This window comes from Numida meleagris, chromosome 13, assembly GCF_002078875.1.
Source record: "Numida meleagris isolate 19003 breed g44 Domestic line chromosome 13, NumMel1.0, whole genome shotgun sequence".
In the NCBI taxonomy this organism is placed as follows: Eukaryota; Metazoa; Chordata; class Aves; order Galliformes; family Numididae; genus Numida; species Numida meleagris.
In genome coordinates, this window is record NC_034421.1 from 6,422,816 (window position 1) to 6,446,139 (window position 23,324).

At 47.1% G+C, this 23,324-nt stretch overlaps 2 protein-coding genes and 1 long non-coding RNA gene across 5 annotated transcripts; 1 reads left to right on the forward strand and 2 right to left on the reverse strand.

Moving 5' to 3' along the window:
• NOXO1 (NADPH oxidase organizer 1) lies at positions 17–13,555 on the reverse strand. 3 transcript variants are annotated; one of them, XM_021412165.1, is made up of 9 exons: positions 12,876–13,555; positions 5,872–6,028; positions 3,299–3,379; positions 3,131–3,206; positions 2,562–2,742; positions 2,115–2,308; positions 1,575–1,688; positions 1,287–1,404; positions 17–1,138 (listed from the first exon to the last, which is right to left on the reverse strand). In XM_021412165.1, the coding sequence occupies exons 3-9, from the start codon at positions 3,371–3,373 to the stop codon at positions 514–516; spliced, it is 1,383 nt and encodes a 460-aa protein (XP_021267840.1). In that variant the 5' UTR covers positions 3,374–3,379; positions 5,872–6,028; positions 12,876–13,555; the 3' UTR covers positions 17–513. The 3 variants fall into 3 exon arrangements, with proteins under 3 accessions (XP_021267840.1, XP_021267841.1, XP_021267839.1); XM_021412166.1 differs by lacking the exon at positions 12,876–13,555 and adding an exon at positions 11,925–12,008; XM_021412164.1 differs by lacking the exons at positions 5,872–6,028; positions 12,876–13,555 and adding an exon at positions 3,797–5,855.
• On the forward strand, positions 11,970–16,693 carry GFER (growth factor, augmenter of liver regeneration). The gene is made up of 3 exons (XM_021412172.1): positions 11,970–12,265; positions 12,499–12,704; positions 13,562–16,693. The coding sequence occupies exons 1-3, from the start codon at positions 12,059–12,061 to the stop codon at positions 13,722–13,724; spliced, it is 576 nt and encodes a 191-aa protein (XP_021267847.1). The 5' UTR covers positions 11,970–12,058; the 3' UTR covers positions 13,725–16,693.
• Positions 16,621–23,114, reverse strand: LOC110406115. The gene is made up of 3 exons (XR_002443281.1): positions 21,889–23,114; positions 21,507–21,609; positions 16,621–18,350 (listed from the first exon to the last, which is right to left on the reverse strand). It is a non-coding gene; the product is annotated as an uncharacterized LOC110406115 (long non-coding RNA).

Here is a 23,324-nt window from a genome sequence, read left to right on the forward strand (position 1 = left end):
GCAAGGTAAGAGATGAAATTCCTAGGCACTACAGATGACTTTTGTCCTCAGCCATTCAGAGGATCCAGCCAATTCACAAACACCTTTGCTGGCCAGTTCTCTACTACCCAAGTTCATGTAACCTTAAAGTAAAAAAATGAAATAGAAATTAAATATATATATATTCCAGGGATTCAGATAAATGCTGTTCGCATGCCTGTAACTATGGGTTTCACTCCTCTGTTTTCCAGTGCTGTGAGGTAGCCACAGTGCAGGGATTAATGCAAGAAAGTTATGACATTTTCATAAATGATGTTGCAGGATAAATATGTGCCCTCCCAAGGGAGGGAACTGAACCCTAAGTGACCTATGTTAAACAGGAGCTGCTGGATCCTCCTGCAGCTCTGTTAGTAACAGTGGTATACCCTGGTTTATAGCTCCCTGTCTGTGGTGTGCAAGCTACAGCATTAACCCAGCAAAGCTATTTCTGCAAGCCTTGAAAGCACTGGTCCCTGCAGGGTGAGGCATGGGGCCCTAGTGAGCACTGGGCAGGGGGTGGAGGGGCGGGCAGGCAGCTGACTGCTGCAGGGCTCGCTTGGTGACTGTGCTGCACCTCTGGAGGATCTCGTGGGCTGAGGGGCGCGTGGGTACCTTGGGGGGACCAGTGGGCACCTCTGGGTCAGCGAGGGAGCTTAGGTCAGCAGCAGATGGCTCCACGAAGCCTGAGTCGTTCCTGTCCTTGTGGGTGAGGCGTGGAGATTTGCTGCTGCGTGTGGCTGAGGCGTGCCCAAGGACTGGGCTCACGGCCTGCTCCACTTCAGGCAGAGACCTGGACAAGCCCGGCTTCCAGCTTGGTGTACTGCTGGGCTCACCGCTTGAGCTGAGCAAGGAGCCGTCCGACTCCAGGTCTGGCGTGGAGATGACCCTGGGCAGAGATTGTGATCTGCTCCTCAAGGAGCTCATGTCCTCGTCACTGCCGTCCCCTGAGGTGCAATCCTGTGCTGTGCTCTCTCCCAGGGGTTGGGAAGCCGGAAAGGAGGAGCAGAGGTTGGGCGTGGAGATGTGGAGCCCACGGCCCATGATGGTCTGCAGCCTGTGGTGGGGGTTCTTGTAGGCCTGGAGGCACATGGAGGGCATGTAGCCTGTGCGCCCATTGTAGCTGAGGAGGAATGGGAAAAAGCAACACTGAACTGAAGGGCTCTTCTGGCCTGGATGAAGGTAAGGGAGCACACAAGGCCTGTGTGCACACAGGGCATCAGGAAGGGGAAAATATTCATCTCAAGCCAGCTTTGGAGAAATCTCCTTACCGGATGAGCCACCAGCCGTTGTCAGATCTCCTGACCACCTCCACGACCACACCTTTGTTCAGAGAGAGCTCGTCTGCTTTCTGCGACTCATAGGCCCGCATGACGAAGTACAGGCTGCCTGAGGGGAGAAGGGAAGGCCACGTTGTCTTACAGAAGGGAAGATGGGCAAGAATTTTGCCCAAGTGCACAGCCCCAGGCCTAGGAAGACTACAGAACCCATTTTATGAAGGATGAGCAAGGTGTGATCTGGAACCTAGAGTTGCTGCCTTGGGGCAGAAACAGACTCACCCTCCTCATCTGAGCTCCCAGCGTTCTGGGTGTCCTTGTGAACATTGATCTCTTCCAGGTACGAGGCTGGGAACCAGGCTATCTGCTTGTCTGCATTTTCCACAAGCCACCACCCTGCAGCAAACAGCAGAACAAAGTTTGTAAAGCCTGCAGAAAGCAGAGAGATGATCAATAACATCCCAGTGATAGGGGCACAGACAGGGGCCAAAGGCAGATGTTCCATGGACCAGCTCAGTGCTGATGCGTTGGCAGAGTGCTATCTAGACCAGAGTGCACCGTGCAAGTGTGTTGGGGTCCGCAAAGCGTGAAAAGCTTTCTGCTGGGAATAAAGCCCTAGGTCTCAGCTCAAACTCACGCGTGCCTCGATTAGAAAAGGACAGACCACTTGTTTCCTTCTGTCTAAATCCAGGTAAGCACCCCACAAGTACCAATATCGCCTACGTGCTTGATGTCGCAGCCTTAATATTTGCTGAGCCTTAAATCAATCTAGAAGACTTTCAGCATCCATCCCTGAAATTGAAGGATCCTTATCAAACCTACCAGTCATGTCCTTCAGTAACACTTCAACGATTTCCTTCTTAGCAACTTTGAAAGTCTTGTTCTTTGTGTCTTTGGTTTCGAAGGTTTCGATGCAGCGGTAGCTCTGAGACACCTGAGGGTACGTAATGGAGAGCTGCTGCTGCTGAGCCTCTTTCTTCTTTTCCCCTCCAATTTCTGATGGCATGATCACAACACTGAAAAGCAAAGTTCGATGTTGGTTTACTGAAAACTCCCATGGAAGGCCGTCAAGTATTAATTTCAGTACACTCATGGTTATTTAGAAGGCTAAGAACACCTTAGATATCAAAACAGTAGAAAACATCTCCATAGAATCTCTCTACTCTTCTGCCCTAAAATGTAACTGGTATTTCTCTTCTATCTGTGTTCTATAACATTTCTATTTTATGAAGAGATACGCAAACAAAAAATACAAACAGGATTTCACACCTGTCTTCAGGAAAGCAAGGATCAAGGTCCTGAGTTTGTGCCTTGAAAAACTGAATCACATCTTCACCCTGGGAGATTTTAGCATCCAGTTTCAGCAGTTCCTGCGAGTAAGTTTCCAGCAATTTCAGTTGCTCCAGGGACCTGTTTATCTTCCCACTCTTCCTCTGCTTCCCATTTGCATCTTTAAAATAACAAGAGCAAAGTTGATGCAAGACAATAGCAGACCTGGTTCAGAGCAGCATCTTCTGCCTGAGCACCGTGGTGCCGCACTTATCACCCCCGCCCAAAGCATACACACCTGCCTCTGCCTCCTTCTTATTTTAAATAGTCCCTGTTCAAATTTTTGCATATCTGCAATTTGTCTTAGTTCATATGTAAATGTTACAAGGAGCCCTGAGCCAATACAAGTGTAATACTCATTTACCAAATGCATTTGCATCCAAAAACAGGTGTTTCTAGACTATTTTAAGTCAATGATAGCCAATGACTAAAGTCTATGTCATCCATTACAGCTGTTTCCAGTAGCTCTGTCGTTGTCTGTTGGTCCCTCAATGAGTTTTCCTCCTTACCTTTAAACCTAGGTATAGTCCGGTCAGATCTCCTGAGCGATCCGCTCTCAATGGGGAATTTTCTCTTCAGCTCTTTCTAGAAGCGAGACGAGGCAGTGAGAAGGGATGCTGAGCTCCTTCCTCCCTCCCCACCACGTGGATATTATTTTCAGGGAGATATTCACTTACATGGAATCTCTTAAATTCTTCAAGTGTCCGGTAGATGAGAATGTTGTTTTGATCTGACCAGGACACGAACATCATGTACTTCTGGAAAAATAAAAGGGAAAAAGGAATGCATCCTTATCACGGTGCTCAATATTGGATCCTTTCAAGCAATGAGCATTTGCCAGGATCTGTGCTTTAGTTTTTGTTTTGGGCTGAGAGACTGTCATATAAGAAATGAAATGAAATTAAAAACTAAATCTACCAAAATATTTCCTTAATTGTAGGGTCCCAAATGAGCAGACACTGTTAAAAACAGAAATTCTGAAATTGTGAAGAGGAAAACAGCGGAGACCGAGATAACCATTTTCTTATGAGATGGACAGTTACAAACAAGTCTAAGGGACCCGTGTCCTAGATGATAACACTTTAGTAATGCTGAAGGATAATGAGCATGCATACTCCTGAAATAACTACAAATAGATAACATTTAAGGAAACAAAAACCATCAGGTTAAAATACCTTCTGCTTTCTGCACTGCATCAAGCCTACGGCCTTCACGTCCACTGGGAAGCGGCTCATCTTCCCGCACTGCCTGTCCCACAACTGGAGGCACGGGCTCCTGCAGCTTAAATACACTGGGGCCAGAGGGAGGGCACCGGCTCCTTCCCTGCTTCCTCCTCCACCCAGCAGCTCGAGGAAAAACTCCGTCCTTTTGCAATTATCACATGCCTTTTCCCTGCTCCCCTGCCTTTCATGTGCAAATACAGATGATGGGGGCATAGTTCGGGGAGCCGGAGAGAAGCGCCTTATCTTATCGCATCCTTTGGAGAATACTGCCAGTAAATGGCCCGTCCCTGCTGCCAGGCCGGTTTGTCATCCCTAGATTCATCGCTTCTAGGTTTGTATCATCCCTGGGTTTCTGTTGTCGCTGGGTTCATCATCACTTGGTTTCAGCTGAGCTCTCCAGGCAGCAGTAGCAGCTGCTCTCAGGCAGCACGGTGCATTTCCATCAATGGATGCATTTATGGCTCTGCTGCACCAACACCCGTATGGGAGCCTCCCGTGGCCCTGACAGCTTGGGCTGCGATCACAGCACTGCCCAGAGCTGATCACGAACATTGCTGTAAAGCACGAATCAGACAGGATTTTGTGTGTGTGAAATCTCTCTACTTCACCAATTATTCCTACCTGGTAAGTAAAAGGTGCTTGACTTCCAAAGGAGCCCTGGTAGCCCTATTCACATTTGTGTGCTCTCAGAAAGAAATGGGAGACGCTGATGCTAATGCTGCCACAGCAAAGGCTGAACAGGTCCCAGAGGTGTAACTGAAGAAATCCCAAAGCTTTTCATGTGTAAATATGCAATGGGGGCTCAGCCTAAAGCACCCTGCGGTCCTGCCTCAGGCCTGGGCATCCACCTGCATCCAAAGCAATGCACAGGGAGGTGGAGATCCCCAGCTGGGAGAGTCCCAGGGCCATGGGTCAGCCGCGATGGCCGGCGCTGTGCAGCACAGCCTGCCTGGTGGGAAAGCCGAGAAAGGAGATGGGTTGGCTTCATTGCAGCAATACAGCTCCTTGCTGCCCTCAGGCACTGCCTGGTTGGTAATTACAGCCCTGGAAGGCTGTCCTCCCCCTGACCTGTGGCTGTGGCGTGCCTCAGGTTATGGCTTGGTCCAGTGGCATCTGTGTGATCTGGCCGCTTGCCCTGCCCGCTCTCCCTACTTTGATGAAGCCTGAATTGAATCATTATCATTATTGGAGCCCAAATGGAGAGGCTCAGCGCTGCCTTCCCTTTCATTTTCCAATTATGCAAGGCTTCTTAAATCCCTCAGCAACAGGTGCAGAGGACTTTTCATCTATCAAAAGAAAAAAAAAAATCGCAATCAACCAACACAGAATCACCTTGGGAAGCCAGACAATATGACTTCTGAGCAGCTAGAAAATATGCTGATTAGGGCTTTGGTTTCATGAAAACACATGATGCTGCCCCTGCCCTGCAGGGTGACCTAGTTCCTGGTGGGGACAAAGGACGTGCGCTGGTGCAGTCTGATCTATTGCTGCTGGACCCCTGTATTCCTTTGGGAAGGAAAAGTTGTACAGTGCGTGCTTCTGTCCCTTGCATGCATCTGGTGGGAAAACCCCTTCCCTGCCTTCTCCGAGGCACTCCCTGGCTGACAGAGTGACACGGAGACTGCAGTGCAAGGCAGACTTGCTGCACTGGGGTCAGATCCTCCATCTCTGCTTGCAGCTGGTTCAGCAAAGTCACGTGCTGTTAAACCTGGCTGGCATTTGTGGTGAGAGAAGGAGATCTTTGCATCCAGAGGGGTCATTCTTTATGGCTGTCAGCATTTGCAAGCCACCAGTGGTGGTGGCAGCTCCTCTAGCAGCACAACTGCGCTTCAGGATGGGGCCACGCGCGCTGGTGCCATTGCATGGCCAACTCCAAGCAAAACACGCTGTGTTGGTTTTCTGGCCCAGAGCAAACACAAAGCACAATGCATTTCCAAAAGTGCAAAGGTTTAAACATATTTACCCTAAATGGGAGAAGCCAGAGACAATTGAAGTCTTCAGAAAATCTGAACTCTCTGTATACGTACCAGACCACTGGAGGAAGTTCAGATATATTTTCATCCTGTGTCTGTAAATACTGCGATTGCCAGTAAAACACGAAGAGTAGGTGATGGCCTTGTTTTAGACAACTCCAAAAGCTCTGCCACATCTCGAAGCTCTCTGTGCAATCATGCAGAGGGGTGGCTGTAAAGCGGAAGCGAGACATAGAAAGCATCACCGAATGCCACAACAGCAGGGTGAGACCACGTGGAGGCTTGCCACCATCTGGGGCTGGCGATCACCACATTGCATGGAGAGCTGATGTTCTGGGATAGACTGCTTAGTGACAGGGATCTCAATGCAAAGCATGAGCAAAACCAGCACCCACGGTACTGCTCCGAGAGCACCCTCAAATCACCCCAAAAAGAATCCATTAACTCCACTCCTGTGTGGGCTCACTTGGGCACACATCTTCTCAACAGTAAGTTGTGTCTACTGTGTCTCTTCTGCTGCTTCCACACCATCCTGCCAAGAATTGGTACCTGCAGGTGTGTAACCATTAACTGCATGCAGGAGCAACTGCCAGGAAGGAGAGCACTGACACCAAGTACCAGGCGCTGTGATTGCATCATTGATGTATATTTACGCAGTTTTTGAGATATAGCAATTAATTTTTCTTTGATCGTTTTACAGGGTACAAAAGAGACCATCAAATAGCAGGTAATATATAGCAGCGGAATGTCCCTCTTTGAGAAAGCAGAGCACAAATACGTTTTTTTTTTCCATGATAACCTCTGCATCTGCCTGAGCATGGGAGCAAAACCAGGGCAGCTGCCCCTGAGAGCCCATGATCTGATAACAGAGGGGAGCTCATTCGCTGCTGTCCACAGGGCTGCACAAAGGTCCAGAAGCCCTGGGTTTTCCCTGTCATATTTCAGTTGCAAGAGCAACTTTCCATGTGTAAAATGTCCTTGAGAAATAGATAATGAGGGTATGATTTCCTTTTCATTTCATATGATCCAGGAAGAACTTGTAATTGGTGTATTGAACTGGAGGGCAAACAGATGGAGTGAGACAATCATCAGAACCAATCCCACATCCATGAGAGCCAGAACTCAAACTCTGCAGCAGCTGCTTCCAAAGCCCAACAGGCAGTGGTCATCTCACAAATACATAAGCATGAAAAAAAAAGATGCCCTGCACAGGAGGAACTGCTGGACTCACTGATCCCGTGCAAACTCACCAGGGAAAGGCAAAGAGAGGAAAAAGTCCTCAAAGCACACTTGAGATCCTGCAGCTGCAAGACAGAGAGAGCAAAAGGAAGGTGCTGTGCCATGGGCAGGGCAGAGGGGGGCCCTTGCTAGGAGTGACGCTGGTATGAGAGCTCAGACTTCTCCCCCATCACCTTCAGGATCAAAACCTGCCCTTTGCTGTTCTTGAAGGTCACCTGTAATAGCGCATAACCTATCAACACCTCTAATGAAAAGGCCAGCTGCTAAAAGCTGTTTTTAAGAGTACAAAGAGGTTTTAGACTTCCATTAAGTAGAGAAACAGACCTTGATTAAAGGGAAAAAAAATCAAACGCAGGAGTTGACAATAACATCCTTCACCTCATAAACAATAAGAAGTCTGACATTCACAAAGTCTGGGATGAGAGATTTTACAGTACTTAATCCAGAAGAAGGTATTTGATTTCCTCCTAACTCCAGCAGCTGCTGCACAGAATGAGGCATTTTTCAGTGGGCAGCTGAATCCAATTCAGGACACTTTGAGTATGCGCAGCAGTACGGACCTTCAGCATCCCCAGGGCTGAACTTCACCAGTGGCTCACCCCCTCATGGAAGATTTCCTTAACGATAATCAGGGAGGGATTGAGCAGGAAGAGCTGTGGTAATGACCACGCATGGGTAACAGCCAGAGCCCGATGCAGTGGGGCTGCAGGACCTTTCTGTCCAGATGATGAGCTTGCAGGGTCTGCCCAGCACCAAGAATGCATTCTGCAATACCCAGCAGTGGAGTTTTTGCTTGGATCACAGCAAACTGCCCGCAGTGCAGGCTGATCTCCTGCCACGGGCAGGTGCCAGAGACACCCCCATTGTTGTCCCCACACACTAGGGTCAAGACACTCCCAGGTCACTGGGAGCATAGTCCCAGCCCCAGTTGGTAAAAACCACTGCAGCATGGCAACCCCCAGACCTCACACCCACCAGCTGAGGGTGAAAGTACAGTGCAGATTTGTTGGTTTTCCCTCAAATGCCCTTGGGACACAGCCGCCAAGCCCAGGGGAGAAAGCCGCCTTCCTCAACTGTACTTATAGCCCATAAAATACCAACAGGACATTTACCGAGCACCTGTTGCAACAACTTCATAGCTCCTTTGTAAAACTTGTGTGTTTTCCTAAGGTTATGCAAAGGGTAAAAACGTGATTCAAGAACAAAACTTCCAGGAAGGATAAGGGTGAAACTTAAGCCCACGGTAAGAGAAAGTTTCCTGCATCATTTCTTAGGGCAAAGAAACAAGAGGTGTCTGGTGAATGTTTTTTTTTGCGGTAAAAGCACAGCATGTACATGCTGAGACCCACTGCAGGGTTGGATGGAACCTCAAGAATCCTTTGGGGAACATCCTCAGGAGCACAGCCCAATGGAAACAAGCAAGGATCAGCCAATGTGCACAAATACTGTCTTCACGCAGGCAAAATCTATTTTTGCTTCACACTAATTGTGGTAAAATCTGGTCACAGACAAAACCATTGTGTTCCTCACAGATTAGTCAGAGAAATGCTCATCCTTCTGTTGTTCTTTCCTCATTCCCCACTGCCATCAACAAGCAGAATATGCAAAGTGTCTTACTTATCTCCCTGGAGTTTCCTCCAGCACTGGGAGCCCAAGTTAAAAACTCATCTTTATTTCAAAGTAAAGACTATACCTTTGTGCTCCTATTCCCTTTCATAAAGCAGGGAAAGCAATGTTTAATCCTCACTCAACAACGTAGCATATAGAAGAGTCTAATGGAAAGCAAACTGTTGCTTTGGTATTAGGTTTAATCCCTAATGAGTCAACAGACTCATTATAACTGTTGTACGAGGAAAATCACTTCCTCTACCACCTGTTAAGATTTACTGCTATCCACTTGCTTTGACCTTCTTCTGGAGAAAGGAATCACGCAAAAGTCAAGGAGAGCTGCAAGAAGGATGGGGAAGAAGATAGAACAGGAACACTGGTCCTGTGCAATGCATTTCTGAACAGATCTCAGTATCCTGGGACAGATGTGGTCAGCGTCTGATGTTCCTGGCAGTGAGGTGTGAAGCAGTGAGGTGTTAGCACCTTCCTGCTAACAGGAGACAGGTTCCTGTCTTGTGAAACTCTGCAAGTGGTGCGTTTCTTGTGTACAAGCAAAGCTGTTCAATATAAATGAATCATATACCTAGAAATACACATTGTGTTTTTTTCTGCTGCTATTTCCTAGTTCACTGTGTGGTCTCAGTAAACTGCATGACTAATTCTTAACATTGTCTTTCTAACTAGTTGGACTTGAGGCTCACATCCTTACCTGTGCACAGGTGTCAGCTTCCTGGCAGGGTAATAGTTATATTCAAGTGGAAGTATCTACACAACCATCCCAAAAACACAGCGACAATCCTGAGAGACACAAGGTAAGTCCTGAGAGGCATGTGGATGCCCAGACAGATGTCCAGTCTCTTCTGGACGTGATGCTGGGCATCTGCTCTGGAGCAGGGTGGGACCAGAGGGATCCACAGGTGCCTCCAGCCTCAACCAGTCTGGGATTCTGTGAAAATTCCCTAAAGCACTTAAAATACATTCATGAAAAGTCAGTGATGTTCAGGTTCTCAAGTGAAGTGAAAGTCTCTGCAAGTATTATTCCCTGTTCTCTGCTCAAAATCTAGTAACAGAGACAAGTACATGCCAGCAGGCAGCCTGGACTGAGTATTAATTTTCCATATCCTTCGCATCCTAGAAAGTGGGCCATAAGCATAGCAGCAAGAGTTGTGTCCTCTGTCTGTTAGTCGCACCAGTTACCTGTGAAAATTAGCAGGTTTTCTGTTGACGTAACCATACCCATAATGCACATGCACCCTGCTGCAGCTGGGGGTCCAACTGCGGCGAGAAGAGCTGCCTGGCCTTCCTTGGAGTCTCCCTTCCTCAGAATCTCCCCTCTTGCCTTGCTGATGCTCTCAGCCCCCACTCCTGTGTGAGACTTGGAGGTGCCCAGTCCAGTTGGCCAGAGGGCAAGCAGCAGGATGCGCGCCTGGCCTCACACACAGCTCAGCTCCCGTTACCGCCCCACTTCTGATTCCTTCCCTGTGCACTCACTGTCAGCGGCCAGCTCGTGAGCCAGTTTAGTGAATGCCAAGATAAGAGCAGAACATCAAACAGCAATCTTCTTCTCAGAAACACAAACACACCCTTTACTTTTTCTCCAGCACAGGGTTTACCAACGCTTCCTGGTAATTAGCGTGACTACATCCCCTATTCCAGTCACTGAGGGACTGTTCAGAAGATGTATCTATCCAGTAGGCTTTGGTGAGCCCTGTCTTGCAGATACAGGTACATCAAGGAAGATAGGGGTGTGTTGTTAGCAGAGCCTGCTGCATGCCACCATGTGCCTGGACTGGGGCTGAGGAAGCCTCATCTGGGCAGTACAAGGGTGCTTCATCCCCACTGCACTTAGATTCAGTCAGAGACAGGAAAGTGGATATCCTCACTGTGATTTGTATATGAGCATCACAATGTTTCTGTTCTTCTTCCTCCCTCCGACCAGAAAAGGGGAAGGGGGAGCGACACAGAGCACAAATCGCATCTTAGGCGATAGCTTCTTTCCAGTTTATGAACTATTTGCATTCAAATAGAAATCAATCTTGCTTATATTTTAACTGACTAAATAAATGAAATCACTAACAAGGAAGCAAACATACTGTTAACAGCCAATCAAGGACACTGCTTTGACTTACAAACATCTCTTCAACTATTTAATTGCCAGAAGGCTGAGCAGTAAAGCACTACAGGAAATTCCCATGGTGTCTCTTCTAGACACCAACATACTTTTTTTTTAGAATTTGAAAAAAGCATGATGTCATCAGCATCATTTAAATATTTACCGGCATGCAGGAAAACAAATACAAAGAATATCTTTTCCTTTACTAGGTCATTCCTTCATGTGTGAAATATTTTTATATCTATAGTTGTCTACAACTTCAGACAAAGCCAGTAGCTGCAGTCGCTCATGTTTCTTCTTCCTCCCACATGAATATCCACAACAAACTGTTTTCATGAAATTGCAAATATGAAAAACAGAGACAGGCCTGAGGATGGAGATCGGGATCACCAGCTCACTACTGTGCAGACCAGGAAACACATGGGCCATTCCCACACAGAGCACACTAACTTTTGAAACCTAAAGGTAAGTCTTTGAAGCATTTTCTGTGATGCGTTATCTACTAAAAAATGTTTCACCGTGCTGGGTTAAATACATCAGAGCATAAGAGCTGAAAATAAGCAGTACTTCTCCAGCCTCTTTCACACAAATTGCGTCACTGCAGAATCTGCAGCACAAGAGCACTTAATTTAACGTCAGGGAAAAGACTCAAAATGCATTTCAAACAGCTACAAAACATCCAGGAAGGAACAGCACGTGGAGATGTACAGCCATTTCTGCTTCTGGAGGGCTCCTTCACCACAGCTGCTCAAAGGGACACGGGAAGCTGCTGCTGACTGAACAGGAATAGGGCTGTGTGTGTCAAAAATCCTACCCCAGGTAGCGAATTTAAATCTTCTTAAGCTGCTGTTTTGTCCCACCTTCATCCCAGCCACACGTGTTGGTATTAAACAGAATACCGCATTTTTACTTGGCCTGCAGGACACAGAAAGGTGAAAAGTGGAAAGGGGCACAGACTTTGTGTTTTGGAGTTCGTGGTGGGATATATACATCCTAGAGTCTGGACACCTGTCTGCGGGCACAACAGCACTGAACCAAACAGAAGGAAAAGAGCAATCCTCGGCCGCCCTCTGACTTTACATCCTCAAAATCGCCATCAAAAACTTAGAGCGTGGCCGCAGGACGCCCTGCTGGCAGACACACCTACCACATGAGTTGGACAAAAACTTGAGGGCCGCTACCACGACTTTTGGGCCCAAACCGCCCTCACGGGGCAAGGCGTGCACAGCCCCGCGCTGCGGGCACAGCCACCCCCGGCCCACGGTGCACCGCGGCGCCAAGATGGCGGCGCCCAGCGAGGGCCGGCCCGGCCGCGGCTCCACGCCGTTCCCTGGCGCTGAAGGCGGTCCTTTCGTTTTCCCCTTCACTGTCCCTCCCGGGGCTGCCGGCTCCGGGGCGGGGGAGCAGCCTAAGAAGCCGTGCAGGGCCTGTACAGATTTCAAGAGCTGGCTGCGCGAGCAGAGGAAGCAGGCGGCGGGGGGCGGCGTGGTAAGGCGGGGTATGGGCCGGGGGCTCAAGCGAGGAGGGAGCCTCCCTCCTGGCTCCCACCGCTGTGGTGCTGCACCCTTCCGCATCCCCCCCCCGGAGGTGCCAGGGGGCTCCATCTTCTCCCCCTCGTGCGTGTGACACTGGGCTCCGTTGCTGTCCCTCCACCGAGGGTGCGACGGGGATGCTTTCCCCCACGAGCCCCTACAGCGCTGTCTCTCCCTCCCCTCCCTCAGGCCGCGGTGGAGGAGAAGGAGCCGCCCCCCGACTGCCCCCTGGACAGCGAGCAGCTGGGCCGCAGTACCTGGGCCTTCCTGCACACCATGGCAGCCTACTACCCCGAGCGGCCCTCTGGCACCCAGCAGCAGGAGATGAGGGACTTCATCCACCTCTTCTCCAAGTTCTACCCGTGTGAGCACTGCGCTGAGGATCTGAGGGAAAGGTGAGTTGTCTCGTGGCTTTTTTTCATTGTTATTGCTGAAGGGGCCTGAAATGCTGGCCTGCAGTGGGTATTTGCATATCTTTGCTCTTCCTGCTGTTGGGGTTTATAGGCACTCGAACTGTTTTTTTCCCCTGCATAGATCAAAGAAAGACTTATTCAGAAAGCAAATACCTTTTCTAGTGCTGTTGGGTCAAGTGCTGCCTCCAATGCCTCCCTGAGGCCATTTATGGCTTTCTGGTTCAGACTGGACTTGCACACAGCCGTAGAATAAACCTGGACTTGAAATGATTCAGGTTTTGGTAGGCAAGTGTGATTATATCTCAGAAGAGCTGCAGCCTCAGCAGTGGAGGCAAACACTTGAAATGAGCTGTGGTATTGGGTAAAGTTTTCTTTCCCTGTCACTGTCAACATGTTTCTCAAAAATTTGAACTTTTCTTTTTCTTTTTTTGGATAATGAATATGCAAAAAAGGCTTGAAACATAATTATCAGGCATCATGTGGCAAAAAACCTGCTCAATATCTTTCATTTATTGCTCTGCTAAGACTCTTTAAAAAAAATAAGTGTACTGATGATCATAAGTACTCCTTGTTTATCATGGCCAAGCCTTTTGATTCCTCTGTCTTTTACAGTTCACAAGACTAGGAACTGAATGAAACCAAGTCAGTTGCAATTACTAGCATTTTATTGCAGAGGTTCAGCCTCTGATTATTACAGTGTGCTCTGTCCTGGGGTCCATTTGGGGCTACTCTCATGGTAACAGAAATGGAGACTGGCTGTCTGTGTGCTACGTGCCTGCTTTGGATATTGAAATCGATGACTAAAGCAGTAACATTTGTTTCCTCTTCCCTGTTTGCAGATTGCGAACAAATCAGCCTGATACTAGCAACAGAAATAACTTCTCCCAGTGGTTATGTCTTCTTCACAATGAAGTGAACAGGAAACTGGGCAAATCTGAATTTGACTGCTCTCGTGTGGATGAGCGCTGGCGAGATGGTTGGAAAGATGGTAGTTGTGATTAATCCATAGGAGACTGCTTTGGAAATCCAACGGATTCACTCTGGTGTTGAGTCACTACAGAGAGATGTGCGAGTAAATATGCGTGAGCGCGTGTGTGCGTGACTGATATGGTTTGTGGAAATAAAGGCGGAACCAATCCTGAAAGCCAATTTGAAAATCTTATCCTAATAGCACCTTGATAAATGGTCGTATCAAATGTGTTGTTTGAGGGACTGAGGCCTTACATGTGGTGCAGGAATTGCCAGAAATATGTGAAATTGAATTACTTGACAAACTTGTGGATACTTTTTCATTACATTTCCTTATTGTAGGGGCATTTGCTTGTATCTTTGACTTGAATTCCTGTTCCCTGCATGCAGCTGTAGAGAGCTGCCCTGCGACATATCATGTTTATTTGCAGTCACTACCCTGATGTGTTAGGAAATAGATCTTTTTCATTGTCATTTTAACTTATTTTGTTCTGATAGGGCAAATTCCTGCTGTGTTTTGTGCTGTCTGTATCCCTTAAACTTTTTCAGAGATCTCCGATGCTTATTGTTAGACTTGCTGAAAGGTCTGAGAGCAGGTACATTTAATTTAAATACTAAAATCGTGGAACCTGATTTCTCATTTTATTTACGTGTTTCAGTTTATCATGTAAGAGTATATCATAGAAAAGGAGACTAGAACAGGACCAAAAGAACTATCATGAAGTATCAGCTGGGTGAAATTCAGATGTTTTCAATTGATTCCTCTTTTTCTTTGAATTCAGAAGCAGTATGACAAGTTCTGCTGAGCTATTTGCTTTTAAAACCAATAACTATTAAACTCTGCTATGAATTTTTGTTAACTGTGAAGATATCTGTAATGATCTGAGAGCGATATCTGTAATGGAGCATATTCAGATTTGTTTAGCATACAGTATTTGTGAGGCATCATTTGCATTTTGAAGTTCTTGATTGGTACTTACTGATTTGGTTGATATTTTGGTGCTTTAACCGAGATAAAAATCTCTCTAGAACAAAAGGACTTTAAAATACCCTCATATTATTTGAGTCTTCCTTAAGACTGGTGTCAGCTTTAGACAGAATTATTGCACAGAAGGCTCAAAGGATTCCCTCTGTAGAAGCTGGTCTGTTATAGTGGCATTTTCCCTGGGTCAGTTATATTGCATCAATGTCACTGATACCTAAGTGTGAATTTCAGTTTCCAGTGAAATAGCATAAATGATTTATACTGCAATGAGTATAAATGCATTTCTCTATAAAGCCCCCCCCCCAAAAAAAAAAAGAAGTCTAAATGCTTTAAAACTCTTAAAATATATAGTGATCTCATGCCCTTACTGCATTTTTTGTCTGTGAAAGGTTGCAGGAGTTTGCACAAATTGTGACAGTGGGGGCTTTTTCCTTCTGTACTTCCTGCTGAGATTTTCCTTGTGTATTTTAGTAAGCTTCCTTATTTCTCGCAGTACCTAAGGTTTGTAAGTTTACTTTTGCTGATAGAATGAAAGGTTCATGGAAATGGTAATGGTACTTTTATAACAGTATTAGGGTGATGGCAGCCTATATCTGAGAACTTTGATCCCCAAACCTTCCTGCATGAGGCCCCTTACTGTTTAGAAAAGCAATCAGAACCCTGGAAATACATTTCAGTGTTTTATGGTGTACTGAAGCCTTTTCAAGTTGGACTTGTTAAAACAGTAAGACGCTAATTTTTATGGACTGGTTATTCTGGGAAGTTTTATTTATCAGTGTTCCTAAACACAAAATCAACAAAAGTGATGGTAAGTGTTGTATGAAGTATGCAATCTGACTTCCTACCTTATGGCATTATGTGGGCTATTAAAAGTGCTGAGAAAATTTTCCTATTGGCATGTTGATGGACAAATAAATTCCAGCCCCTAGCTCTTGTTTTTCAGTAAGAAAACTCAATTCCCCAAATACATAGCCACTAGTGGGGGGAAGACCAACAAAAAGGCTGTACCCCCTTGCTTTGTCAGGCGTGGCCTAAGTTCCCCAGTTCTGTCAGGGCAGTTTTAGTACCTGGGGATGTGGACAAGCATTTTCTTCTGCACTTGGTTGTGCAGAAGGAAAAACTTGCCATTCTTCCTTTCTAATCTGCACTCCACTACTGTGTGACAATTCCATTGCCCATGGAACAGATAATGAGATTTTTCACTAATTTGCATCAGCATAAATGAGTGGGTTGGTAAAGCGCCTGCCTTGTCCCATTTCATCTTAATACTAAAAATGAGCTAGGCCAGAGAATTGCACTTATTTATACAAGCATGCTTGGTCTTTGCTGGTAAGTCCTCGACCTGCTGTTGCCTTGTGTCGGCAAGCAGTTGGTGATATACAGGAGGGCTGGTGCATCTGTCCACATCTTAATGGTGTGGAAAGGAAAAAAAGATTGTGTATCCCTCTCAAAATGAGGGAGAGTGGCTATGGCAACACAGAACCTTTGTCTCATTGTGTTGTTTGAGGAGATGGTAGAGTTGTGTGCAAGGAAAAGCTCCTTCTGCCATCAGGTACTGTTTTGTTCTGACAGTGGTGCAGAGATGGGGGAAGTGTCTTAAAGCTGAAGTCATCATCTTCAGTGAATGAGTCCATATAATGAGGGCACAAGCTCTGGCTACCAGGATGTTACTAGGGCAGTTTGTAACTTTGCTAAATAGCCATTTGGTGAAAATATATGCTTGCGCTCTGTTTTCTCATATTTGTGGCTTTGCAGAAGAGCTCTGACTTATTGTTCCTCAGACATAGCATCTCTGTGAACTTGACTGTCCAAGGGAGGATATTTTTGCTGCTCGTTTATAACACATTTAACGTTTTAACTGTATGTATGGAATTTCTATTGAAGGTTTATGTACATAAAAAAGAAGGGGAAAATTGAATTCTCTCCTAAATGCACTTGATTAAATCTAGTTTTAAAAATAATTGTATTCAAATTATATTTTCTGTCAATGTGAAAACAATAAAAGCAACTGAGTTTATTCCTAACTTCCCTGCTGCATGAAGTCCTAGGAAGAGGTATCCCGGTGCCGTGGTATGTCTAACCATCTGCGTGCCTGTGGCTTGTCTGAGCTTGACTGCTCTGCTGAATTGTGATCCTGTGTGTACTGATTACTCGAGGTGGGGCTGCAACCAATCCTTTTCTGTTGTGCTTCTGAGTTGAGGCAATTCTCTTCAAACCACGAAGCTGCAAAAAGCAGCAGTGGTTTTGTAGACCAGATCCTTGCCTGTTAGTTTAATCTGGGGACTGCTAGGATGCTTTTTGTGATATGCTTCTACCAGCAACGGAGGTAGCAGTACAGTCGTAGTAGCTTAAATCTTGGTGCATTTGAGTGAGATGGCAGTTAAGGGTGTCATCCACTGGAGGGCGAAGTCTTTAGCTGCAAATTCACTCCATAGCACTCCGTGCAGAGCCGGAGAGGGGAAGCTGCTTCGTATCGATCCGAGAAATCCTTGCAAGAAAAGCGCAGTCAGGAGCAGGTGATGCTTAAGGAGGTTGTGAGACCATGCTCGGTCACAGCTGCTATGTAATTGGCACCTAGGTAATCTTTCAGCTTCACTTACTTAAGACTTAATGTTTTCATGGACTGGTTTCCACTTATAACTGATTTCTTTTTCCCCGAAAAGCAAAGAGCAGGGAGCCACGAGGGGATTGTCTTCATGAATGGGAAGCAGATTTGCTTGAGCGAGTGGCAAGCACAGATGTTGACGTAAGCAGCACTATGCCTTTAACATTTTTCCAGGGATTAGCTGTTCCTTTGCAGTGTGTTGGGTGTATACAGTCTCATACTTACAGTAAGATTTTCTGGAGTGGCTTTGCCTGCAGGTTTCTGCAGCCTGCTACAGGTTGTGGGTGTTATTGCTTCCTGTTGAAGTTTTACAGGCTTGGAGAGGGCAGGGGGTTTGCTTCCCTCCCCCCCCCCCAGTGTCAGCACTGGGGTCAGCTGGAGCACTGGCACGGGTTGGCATATCTTGGGAGGAAGTGTATGTGAGCACCGTAGGTACTTCCTTGCCAGTTCAGGTATTTGCAGCAATGCACAGTGAATTCACAGTCAGGGCTAGTGAAGGCTAATCCAGCCCTGAAAGCTGCACTGATGTTTGCCTGGGGTCACAGCATCCAGCACTGTCTAGGCAATGTCTCTGGCATTCAGGCTTGCTGAGTTCTGCTCCTGTCTGCTGTGACATTGCTTCATTGCTTGCTGCTGAAAGGTACCCTCTGTTTCTATGCTTTGTCCTTGAGCAGGCTGTTTTTTCTTTAGAGTACTCCTTATGCAGAAGTCTCTTCCTAGCCCTAGATTTTTCTCTCCCAAATATTGCATATCATCATGCTTCTTGGCCTCTCTTGTCTGTTACTGCAGTGTTCATCTCAAGTCTGTGTTAACTACAGGGAAAACTTGCTTTGCACATTAACCATGTAAACAGTAGAGGGCAACAAAGTGTGTATTTAGTTGACTTTCCCATTTCTTTCTTGCACTTCTTTAGAATAGCAAGCTGCTCCAGTCCCTTTTGTGGGTCATGGGTGGAGATTTTGGTGACTTCAGTTACTTGTCAAACCAGTGGCTATGTGCAATACCTCTTCTCTAATTGCACAAGTTACAGGCAATTGACTTCAGCTGTGGCCAGCCTTCAGCAGAGGTCCTGCAAGAAAGGGAACAGCTGAGTTGAATTGGTGTCTTTCCTACAGCAGACAGCAGGTAGCAATTTCACACATTCTCTCAAAGCTTCTGTTTTACCCAGAATGCCAAGCTTTAGCTCTAACTGAAGTCCTGGTGCTTGTCTGGGACTTTCCTACCAAACACAAAGTTTGGCCAGGCAAAGCCAGACTTTCCCTGCTTCCTCTATCACAGACATTTAGCTCACAGTAGCGTGAATAGTGGATACTGCAACTGTGCTTCATGTAAGCTTCTTAGATAGGGTAAAAGATGTGTGAGATAGATGAGAAGGCCCATGCGAGCAGAGCATGTGGCTGCAGAATCAAAAGTTGAATTATTTCTTAACCGTAAGCTTCTTGCTAGACTCCAGGTAAGTCACTTCATCTTCTGTAGCCACATTTCAGCGTCTGCAAAATGGGGATAAAAATAGCAGTTTCACCAGCATTTGCCTGTGTTTTGTATTTAGATGGCAATCTCTTTGAGGGAGGTTATTTTGGAGTGTTTGCACTGCACAGCCCTTGGTCCCAGATCGTTCCCTGTAATAAAATCACTCATCTTAATCCGTCACACAAATCTCCTTTATGTCAGGTTACATCTTTCTTTAGAATCCAAGGATCCTGTTTGATATTTGCTGCGTTCAGTTAAGCAAGAAAGCATTTCTTATTTTTGGTATGCCACCACAAATACTATCTTCACTTTGTAAGCATTCTAGCCCTTTTTTTTTTCTCAGAACTTGCACTGTGGATGTTGCACTGTGGTGTAACACAGGCAGAAACAATAATAACAAAATGGCTGAGCTGGGAGAGCTCTTTCAGAAGCAGATCTTAATGTAACTCAAATGAGAACTGCAGAAGCTGTGCATGTCAGAGGATGGCTTGAGGTATTCAGAGGCTGCCCCGTGTCCTTGTAGCTGTCAGCACTGTTCTCATTACCATACCTCCTTAGCTGTAACAACACCATGCAGGTAGCAGAAGACGAGCAGCAAAGTCAACTTTTTGGCCAAGACCCACACTATGTGACTACTTGTTGAGGTCCTAAGGAAGTCAGTCTGGAAAATAGCTAGGGATCTGATTTCCCTCTTGCCTCGCTCTTCCCAGTTCGTTTGTGCACCATCACATAGCAGAGTTCAGCCCAGGTACTGAGTCAGATTAGATTACCGATTTGCAGAAAGCCCCAAACTTTTGTGCTATGAAATATTTTGAGGAGAAGCAAAGAAATTGTTTAGCAGATAAGACACTACTCCTGCAACTTCATCACTGAAAGCATTTGGAAACCTGGTTCGTTTTTTTACGCAAGTTCTGACACCTCTTCTAAACAAATGCTATTTTGATTAATCGAATTCTGCTACCCAGGTCTTCCCCTCGTGACTTCAGTTAGTGAAGTTTTCTGCATTTTTTTGTAGCATACTTAGCTTTTGTTTGTACTTTCATGGCAAGTGCTGAATCCCACCTCAGAAATGGCCGCATTTCAGAAGTGGATGAGTAACCACCTAATAAGGGGTCTTCCAGATATTTTTTTGATCTCTTAGAATGGAGGGCAGGAAGTAGCTTTCTAGTGATGGAGTTCTAAGGTGTTGATAATCAGGAAGTCCGTTCTCTCTGTTACTGGACACTGAGTTACTAAGCACCTCTCAAAAATAATTCCATCAGCTGTCCTGTTTTCTAAAGACTAATGGCTGGAAGCAATGTTAGCCAAACTCTAATGAATGTCAAGCAAAGCATTTCAGAGTAAGAAGTAAATGAACATATATCAAAAGGGCTGCTTCAAGCATGCTGTTCAAGTAATGTAAAGGGCAAGCTCTTTTACCACCTGCGCCTGTATAAAAGGCATCAGGCCTCGTGGAACTGCTGAAATCAATGGGCTGTAAACCATGGCTGAAGCCTGCCTATCTCCCTCGGGCCATGCTGCTGCTGCAGAGTGCTTGCTTTCAGCTTATTTGAATTGCTGGGCTGAAGCAGCTTTGCTACAAATACATTGTCAAAGCTATTCTGAGGACTGGGCAGTTTCACATCATTTTTTTTTCTTTGGGGTTATTAAAGTAGTAATTGAGGCCAACCAGCTGTTTTGTTTGCAAAAGCAGTGGGGCATCCCACTGCTCTCCTCCACCACAGAGAAAATCTGATCTGTCTTGTGGGAAGAACTTGTGTTAACTCTTCTTGTCCATTACCAGACTCCCTCTGACCAGGTCCTGATCCCAGGAATTGCAGCACTGGCGTTGTGGAGCGGGATGCATTAACCTCAGCAGTCTGCTGGGAAATTTTTGCAAATAACGCTCTGCTTCACAGAATGGTGCTAGCATAGCTTACGGTCATTCAGCTGACAAGGTGGTAAGCTTTCATACGTTGGTTACGTTCAGTCATACGCCCTTGAACCAAGCATTGCCACTCTTACCTCTGTGGAGCTGGCTGAAACCAGCCCTTCGCTGACTGGGTAGAGCTGACTTGAATGGGTTTGGAAGGAGGTGGCCCCTCGTCTTGTTTCCTCAAGGTCATTGCATCTGGGTACTTACTCCACATGAAAAACATTTTTTTTTTTTTGTGTGTGTGTGTGTGTGTTGAGGCAAAGATTAGGAAGTCACTGTGACTGCAGGCAGCATGAGGCAGACCCTTGTTTTGCACCACCCTTAAATGAACTTGTGTAAAATGAAAACATGGGCGGATCTCAGGCACTTGCCTGCTTGCTGCCCCATTTCCTCCCTGTCACTGAAATATGGGGGGAACAGTAAATCCAGCCAACTTGTGAAAGCTGAATGAATACTCTGGGAAGTGCGTTTCCAAATGCTGTTTTTTTTCCCCATTTGATGAGGGAAGTGGTCAAGACCCAGTATCTTTGCCTGTTGCTGCTGTCTCACTGTATCTGTGAGCTTATTTGCAGCAGTAGGAAGTGAAATAGAAATATAGTTTACGTGGTGACTAGAGATGGCTACTACACAGATTCAGGCAGTACCCTGGTCTTGTTGTTCTTCGTGTTGTCCAGAACGTGCCCTGATGGCCCAGCTGGGCAGCGGGGCTGTGGTACTGGGAGCGCTGCTGTAACCTTGGGCAAACAGAGACAAGATGACTTTTTCCTGAAGCATTAAAATGATTTTTGAGGTCACTGGAACAGCTGCTTGTAAACTTCTGAAGCTGTTTGAAAATCTCACCTGTGATAATCCTTTAAATAAATATGTTCTTTGTTCTTAACCTGCAGTTCAGGTGATGCTATCGGTGCTGGGGTGAAAGCCCTGGCCAGCTCCATGGGACATCCTGCCAGAAGAAAGCGGGAGGTCTCAGCGTGGTGTTTTCTTCTTTTTTACATAGTAAAATGGGATTTGTACTGAGCTGGTGACATTAAGGAATGAAAGGCTGAATCGTGCTTTTCCTGCTGAGAGTCAGAAATAAACCCTGATCCCTCCTGCCAGAAAGAAGACTCACAAAGATGCAAAAGGCCCCAGCGAGCTGGAGATGTGGCCCGGCACATGGCAATCCTCTGATTTTTGCAGTGTTTTGCACAATAAGGGATTAGCACGCCTGCTCCACCCATACCCCATGTGATCCAGCAGCGGCAGCGCAGGTCCCAGAGCTGCACGGGTCTGGGGGAGGTGGTGATGGAGCCCCTGCAGCCCCCAGCCTTGCCTGCAGGCCTGCTCGGTGCCAGCCGTGCATGCGTACTGCTCCCTGCGCCTTCCCTGCAGTTCCTGTCCGAAGCAGAGATGATGTCAGAGTTGTCATGGTATCGGTATCTATGGAACCGGGATCATCGTCACGGTGCTACGAAAGCTAAGGAGCAGGTTCTGGAGCTGTGGGGGGAAACTCCCTTTGTAATAATTGAGGGTTTTCCTCTGCAAGCTTCCTGTCCTTTTTCTCCTTGTCTTTTCCCTGGGGAAGGGGTGGGTCTTGGCCTCTTCCTGTCCCGCAGCTCTGATTTTCTCCCTTCCCGCTCAAGCAAAGTGGGAGCTGCATCTCCATCAGTCTTTGTTCCTACCTCTTGCCCCAGGTCCATGTGATGATCTGTCTCCATTTGTGCTCGGGGTCACGGCACCTCTGCTCCAGCAGCATGGGTTGCCCCGGCTATAGACCTTGCCACTGCATGGTGACCATAGCTGTAGCAAGGTGTCCCGGCTGCAGTGTGGTTGCTGCAGCAGGCTGGCCATGATCAGCTAGGTGACCTCAGCCACAGCACAGTGACTGCAGCTGTGGCATGGAGTAGCACATGTTCCTCAGCTGTAGCGCTGTGCATAGCTATTGCTCAGTGATGATGGCTGCAGCATGATGTCCCAAGCTGCAGCACAATCACCCTGATTGTAGTGTTTTCACTGTGACTGTGGCACAGTGCCCATGGCTGCAGTGTGGTTCCCGTGGCCACTGCATGGCATTCCTGGCAACAGCATGGTGTTCACAGTCATTGCACAGTGCTCGTGGTCATTGCATGATGTCCCTGGCTCTAACATCATGCTTACAGTTGTTGCATGGTACCTTTGACTGTAGCATGGTGTTTGTGGTCATTGCATGGTGTCCCTGATTGCATCATGGCGCCCGTGGTCATTGCACAGCATCCCTAGCTGTAGCATGATGCTCAGGAGCATTTTGTGGTGTCCCTGGCTGTAGCATGGTGTTCATGGTCATTGCATGGTGTCCCTGGATGTAGCACGGTGTTCGTGGTTATTGCATGGTGTCCTTGGCTGTAGCACGGTGTTCATGGTCATTGCATGGTGTCCCTGGCTGTAGCACGGTGTTCATGGTCACTGCATGGTGTCCCTGGCTGTAGCTCATGGTCATTGCGTGGCGTTCCGCTCTGCAACACGGTGCTCGTGGCACGCAGTGCCCGCGCGCACATCGCGCTGCGAGCTCGGCCTTCCGCGGTGGGAGGCGGTCGCGTCGCGGTGAGCAGCACGCCGGGCGCGTGCACCTGCCGCCCCCCACCCCGCGGGTGGTTCTTCCCGCTGCCCGCGCGCGGCGCTGCGGACGAGCCCACGCGAAAG

What these genes read in the sequence shown, in the direction of transcription:
- NOXO1 (XM_021412164.1), bottom strand. Translation starts at nt 4,057, where the DNA reads ATGCCCCCATCATCTGTATTTGCACATGAAAGGCAGGGGAGCAGGGAA. An exon ending in GACTATACCTAGGTTTAAAG is followed by an intron (nt 2,743 to 3,130) that starts GTAAGGAGGAAA and finishes GTTATTTTAAAG; the next exon opens with ATGCAAATGGGAAGCAGAGG. An exon ending in AACGGCTGGTGGCTCATCCG is followed by an intron (nt 1,139 to 1,286) that starts GTAAGGAGATTT and finishes ATTCCTCCTCAG; the next exon opens with CTACAATGGGCGCACAGGCT.
- GFER (XM_021412172.1), top strand. Translation starts at nt 12,059, where the DNA reads ATGGCGGCGCCCAGCGAGGGCCGGCCCGGCCGCGGCTCCACGCCGTTC. An exon ending in AGGCGGCGGGGGGCGGCGTG is followed by an intron (nt 12,266 to 12,498) that starts GTAAGGCGGGGT and finishes CCCCTCCCTCAG; the next exon opens with GCCGCGGTGGAGGAGAAGGA. An exon ending in GCTGAGGATCTGAGGGAAAG is followed by an intron (nt 12,705 to 13,561) that starts GTGAGTTGTCTC and finishes CCCTGTTTGCAG; the next exon opens with ATTGCGAACAAATCAGCCTG.